The sequence below is a fragment of the Sylvia atricapilla genome, chromosome 19, assembly GCF_009819655.1.
Source record: "Sylvia atricapilla isolate bSylAtr1 chromosome 19, bSylAtr1.pri, whole genome shotgun sequence".
NCBI classification, from domain to species: domain Eukaryota; kingdom Metazoa; phylum Chordata; class Aves; order Passeriformes; family Sylviidae; genus Sylvia; species Sylvia atricapilla.
This window is the reverse complement of record NC_089158.1, coordinates 9,041,811-9,047,975: the sequence shown is the minus strand read 5'-3', so window position 1 is coordinate 9,047,975 and position 6,165 is coordinate 9,041,811. Positions and strand designations below refer to the sequence as shown.

General features: G+C 51.3%; 1 protein-coding gene across 1 annotated transcript in view; it reads right to left on the bottom strand.

Annotated features, from left to right (window-relative positions):
• Positions 1-1,738: 1,738 nt before the first annotated feature.
• The window catches only part of NACC2 (NACC family member 2), a 52,557-nt gene continuing 48,130 nt past the window's right edge, over positions 1,739-6,165 (bottom strand). Inside the window, exons 5-6 of the mRNA XM_066332910.1 lie at positions 5,932-6,029; positions 1,739-4,228 (exon numbers count right to left, since the gene is read on the bottom strand). Of these exons, the coding sequence (XP_066189007.1) occupies positions 3,726-4,228; positions 5,932-6,029 (601 nt within the window). The 3' untranslated portion in view covers positions 1,739-3,725. The remainder of the gene's footprint in view (positions 4,229-5,931; positions 6,030-6,165) is intronic.

The window sequence follows — 6,165 nt, the reverse complement described above, 5'->3', positions numbered from 1 at the left end:
ACCCAAAAAAACCAAAAAAAAACCAACCGAGGGGATCTGAGCACAACCCCGAGGGGACAAGGACTGGGGACATCATCCCCTGCGGGTGACACCACGGAGGGCTCTCTGCTCCCCAAACCCCCGGGGGGCAGCTCCAGTTTTGGGGCGCTGGGTGAGTTCTGGTCCCACCCCGCATCCTCCGGGTGATTTTTTATCCCGAGAGGGGGGGGAAATAAAATAAAATAAAATAAAATTAAAAAAATCACAGCTCCCCTGCCCTCACCGCCGGGAATTGTCACCGTGTCACCGGCCCGTGGGACACCGGGGGAAGGTGGCAGAGGGTCATGCAGCCCCTCGGCAAAGCGGTGTTTAATTAGCGCTAACGAGGAGGAGAGGAGCCGGTCCTAGGCTATGGGCAGCTGCTGGGGGGAAAAACTCGGGTGGCTTTTACACTTCTGCGCTCGTTAAAAGGTGCTTGGTATAACTTTAGATATAGAATATACAGGTAATATTGCTAATAGTCAAGCATAAGAATAAAGGTGCAGACATACCATAAATACTGATGCTCTGATTTTTTTACACGCTCAGACCTAGATGAATGCAGTTTTCCTATTCACATTGTAAAGCAGCCCCAAAATTCTAGAATCGAAAATAGTGTCGTAAACAAAGAGGAGGAAGGAGTCGGTTATGATCTGATCTTCTTCATCTGTTTTTTCCTTGGAAAAAAAAAAATGATCAAAAAATTCTAAGGCACTCAGGAAAGCCGCATACAATCGATGGACTGCTCTGTTCTCACCTTACATTCAGTTTTAAGGGGTTATTTTTTTTTTGCCTTTTTTTTTTTTTTTGTATTTTTTTTTCTCGGAAGAATACAATCATTACCATATAACAGTTTCAAACATATCATTAATCCTCCACACACAGGAAACATTAGTGCAAAATGCTTGCCCTCATCTACCAGATAAGGAAAAACCCAACGCCCTTCACATTTTAGAAGTTTGCCTTGCTAATAATAATAACAATAATAATAATTAATAAAACAAACCCAAATCAGGAAAAAAAAAAAGGAAAGGAAAGAAAATAAAAAGAAAGGAAAAAAAACCCCAAAATATACAGGAAGTTGTGCTAGGTATAAAAATATATATTTTCACTGTGCAACTTGACTCTCTCCAGACTCTCTGTCCTAAGCCATTCAAGTACTTTGCTGCTGCCCCCCCGGCTGTCTGGGAACAGGTTTGGTCCAGAATTAATCCCTCCAGCCAAGTGCAGCCCTTGGCCAGGGGGCTCAGCCTGCTCCCCACCCCCAGCAAGTGCCAAAAAGGAGGAGGGAGAACCCTCTGCAATATCTTTTCTCTCTATATATTTATATATATGCACACAGACACATACACACAGAGGGACGACTTTTGATCTCTGGGAGCCCGGAGCTGCTCCCAGCTTCGCCTCAAACTTTTGGCAAACCCAAAGAATTTGGGGATCAGGAGGGTTCTCAGTCAAACCTGAGCCCCACCAAGCTGGCTGAGCTGTCCCTGGGGGCATGGGGACACCCCAGGGCCAAGGGATTGCTCCGTGTCCCCAGGGATGGCTGGGAACAAAGTTTCCCCCTCCCCGAGCTCAGCCCGTGGTCCCCGGGTTTGTTTAGTGATGTGGGTAAAGTGCAAATAGAGCCGTGCCCATTCCCACTTCTCCAAAGCATCCCACACCTCTGCACCTGCACCAGCCCCCAAAACCTGGTCTGGGGCGTCACATTTCCCCCCCACCCCCCAAAAAAAAAGCTGTGCCAAAAGCCGACCTGGGGCAGGACTTCCCCATCACGGATTTGTTGTGTCAGGAGCAGTGGCACAGGCTGGGCAGCCTCGTTATTTACGATGCAAAAAACTGCTTCAAGTATCAAAGAAAAACAAAACAAATGGCCAAAAAAGTTGGGTTATCCTCTCCCCGCTCCCCCTTTCCCAATGGAAATACAAAGAAGGAAGAAAACCCTGAGCAAAGCGCTGTCTGGATTAGGGAATCAAAGCAGGAAAGAAAAGAGGAGCACAGCCACAGCAGCCAAAAAGTGACTCTTGGTGCACCTTGTTCCTAGTCCCAAACGTGTTAAAGAACAAGCTGCAAGTGTCATTAAAGCAGGTCGTTAAGTCACAGTAAAAATAATCCTCATCACAAAAGGAAAGGAAAAAAAAAAAGAAAAAGCCCAAACTTGGCTTTCAGGGCGCTGTCCCCATCCCTTGGGGACACCCCAGCAGTGCCATCCCCGTGGGAAGCTGCAGTGTCCCTCTGGAGCCGGGACAGATCCCGGTCACTTTGGGGTTTGGGAAGGCGAGGGACAGAGCAGGTACCTGCTGCCCCATCAGGCTCTGGGGACACCCCCAAGTCCCACCCCGAGGCCACCAAAGCCACCGCAGCTTGGGGACATCAGCCTGCAACAACAAAAATAAAGACAAGTAACTCCACATTGGGTTTTCCCCACGAGGGGCTGCGGGAGGGTGAGCAGGAGGCAAAGCGCTTCCTCCTCCCCAAAACCTCTTCACAGAAGGGCACAGAGCTCTTTTTAATTTTTTTTTTCTTTTAATTTTTGCATCCAACGCACTCCAAATTTTTAAAAAGGAAGAGCCTGGTTGGCCTGGGGAGGAGGGAGAGGGCAGAGGGTGAGCTCTGCACACACTGAGCTTTGCCTCTCCTGCGGATGCTGCCAGGAGCCAACACCCAGAGCTCCAGACTCCGTGCCCTTTGGAGCAGGAACAACACGCTCTCCACGCTCAGATTCCTCCCTAAATCCCTTCACAGGTTGAGGGAGGTGCTCCAGGACCTGCACACCCTGGGGTGCAGAGGGGTGACAGAGCCCAGGAGTGGGGATGAGAAGGTGCAAACACGGAGAAGCAAAGGAAAAGGAGCGGCTGGGAGGGAGGAAAGGAGGGAGGGAGAGAGGAACCAAACCCAAACCCAACCAGTATTGGGCAAAACCCAGACCACAACCACAACAGCGGCCAGGCTCTCCACCTGCATCCCACACAGTCCTCCCAACACGTGCCAGCCTGAACCATCCCCGCTCCAGGGAGCCGCAGGAAACTCCCCGGGACAACAGCACCCACGGCCAGGGCTCCCCCTCATCTCCAGAGGGATCTGGTCACCGTCACTGTCACGATTTCCCCCAGCCCATCCCACTTGGCTCGAGCCCTTCCCCGAGACAAACACGGCCAGTCACAGCACCTGCACCCAAACACACCTCGCTTTCCTGTTCAGTGACAAAACTCTCCTTTAGAGGACAAGGTTAACGATGGCTTTACTTCTGAGCTGAGTGATGGATGGGGTGATGACGGGGTGGTGGTGGTGGTGGTGGTGGGTGGGGGGTGGCTAGCTTTTCTCCTCCCCTTCTTAAAACAAACGAACGAAAAAAACCCCAAAAAACCAAAAGGAAAAAAAAAAAAGGAAAGGAAAGGAAAAAAAAAAAAAGAAAAATCTACAATCTTATAGACTAACCTCAGGAATATCAAAAAAGGAGCCCAATATTTTTTTAAGTAGGTCGCCACAGACCTAGTCGTTTACAGTATAACGAATGCGATTATTTCCTTCATAAATTTTAAATACAAGCAGAATAAAAATCACATTTTTTTCAGGCAACAGTAGCAGTTCAGTAGGTAAGTGGCTTGATCACATTTTTTTTTGTTTTGTTTTGTTTTGTATTAGTAATGCATGCAAGCAGCTTTAGTATTACAGATCCCTTATAGGTCATGAAATGTTTGCTCTCTTTATAAAGTCCCTCCATAAGTACCATCTTGTCTCCTCACGGGGGTTTCGGGCCGGCTGGAGGAGCCCGAACCTTGTTCAAAAGGTTGGGGAGTGCTTTGGGTTTCCGATGCCATGGCATCTGTGGCAGCTGCCTCCTGGATCACGGAGCCGGCGCCTTCGGCGTCCTCGCCCTGCTCGAAGGACTGGTTGGATCCATTGCTCAGCTCTACATTCACTGTGTTAGTTCTCAAGGCTACTATAGTCCCCGAGTCGCTCCTCCTCTCTGCATAGATGCGCTGCTCGAAGACCTGAGCAGTGTTGGGCTGGAAGTCGGGGGGCTCCAGGGGGACAGTGTTTGTGGAGGAGCCCATGACGGTGCGGTACATCTCCATCCCCTCGGGCAGCATGGATTTGATCTTGGGCAGCCAGCGCTTGCGGACGCGCCGCGCGTTGGTGCACATGTCGGCCGCGATCACGTTCATCTCGCTCTCCTTAAAGCTCGGGGCAAAATTCTGACAATACACTGCAAAGACAGGGAGACACGGGGCTCAGGATTCGGGGGGAGCGGCACAAAAGTGATCCCAGAGTCCCAGGTGGGAGCAGAGCTTCACCCACGGACCTGAGCTCTCCATACAAAGCTCCTCAGCTGGAGACATGACCAGGAAAGGGGTAAAAGCAGAGGGTATAAACACCTCAGGTGGTAGAGGGAAGGGGATGGAGAAGATGGGATCCTGCTCTCCTTAAAGCTCGGGGCAAAATTCTGACAATACACTGCAAAGACAGGGAGACACAGGGCTCAGGCTTCAGAGGGAGTGGCACAAAAGTGATCCCAGAGTCCCAAGTGGGAGCAGAACTTCACCCACAGACTTGAGCTCTCCATACAAAGCTCCTCAACATGACCAGAAAAGAATAAAAACAGAACATAAACACCCCAAGTGGCAGAGAGAAGGGGATGGAGAAGACAGGAACTTGCTCTCCTTAAAGCTCGGGGCAAAATTCTGACAATACACTGCAAAGACAGGGAGACACAGGGCTCAGGCTTCAAAGGTGATCCCAGAGTCCCAGGTGGGAGCAGAGCTTCACCCACGGACCTGAGTTCACCACACAAAACACCCCAGGTGGCAGAGGGAGGGGGATGGAGAAGGGCCCCTCACTCCATGGGGGGCTCTAGAGCTGGCACCCACAGCCACAGCACATGGGGAATGGCCAAAGCAGAGGTGGACACAGAAAAGATCCCACAAACTCCCCAGCAGCAGCTCCACGAATGGCTCCCAAACCCACAGTGCTGCAGGAAATGTCAGAGCTGAGGGGTTGCCCAAGGGATTGTCCTCTGTCTGTCCCTCTCCTTGTGCCACCAGCTGCTCCAACATCCCTCTGCTGGCACATCCACTGGGAGCCAGCAGGAGCTGGGAGCTGCAGGAGCCCTGCAATCCCTCGTGTGCTGCTCCCCTGCAGGAGCCAAGCCTGTGATGTTATAGAGCAGCACCCAAGGAACTGCCACAGTGAGTAACTGTCAGCTAAAGCTCATGGACAGGGAGAAATCCAGGCAGGAGGAACCCATCCTGTATCTTGGCACACAACAGCAATGCCCTTCCACCCCCCCTCAGGAAGGCCCAGGGATGGAAAGTCCAGAGCTGGGATCTCCAGGATAAAACTGCTAACAGGGAGCTGACTCCACCATGTTCAACCACATTACTGAACATCTGCCCTCTTATCCCTTTTGCTCAGGTGCCACACATCTCCCAGGGCAGCTGGAAGGCCCTTGGATTTAACAATTAGAGAGGAGAAAGATTGCTCTTCCAAATCTTAAAAACCCAATTTAAAAAAATTGCTTTGAGTTTTGTTTTCCAGCACGGTAATATTTACACAAAGATTTGCTCCCCAGAATTCAGCCAGGGTGAGAGAACACAGTGATTTCCACTGCATATGAAGCCCATGGCAAACAGATTTTCTCCACCCCTCAGGTGGTTTTGCCTTCAGCTCCTCCCTTCCCAGCACCTCCTATCCCCAAACACTCCAGGTACCCACAGGTGACTGCAGGGGAAGTGGCTGATGGAGAGCAGATCCCTCCCACAGCTTCTCCGGGCCATCAAAAAACGATGCAAACTAAAAAAACAAATCGGTTTTCCTACATCCTAATTCCACCATCACCACACAGCAGCGTGGCCATCCCTGCCTGGGGCTGGGCCAGGCTCCACCCCAGCAGCACAACTTCCCTCTCCTTACATTTGACTGCATTGAGGACCCTGCTGTCCAAGGGCTTCCTGCTGGGATCGCTGGTGGAGGACCGGATTCCAGTTCCGCAGCTGTTGGCAAGAGTGTTCCTGTGGGGAAGGCAAAGGGAGATCCTTGGGGAGGGGCTCAGGGGGCAGCCACTGCCCTGCCCTCCTCCCTTCAGCCCCTGCTGCAGGGATTGCCAGGATCTGGAGGTCAGGAATGGGAAACGTGCATGGAAACGGG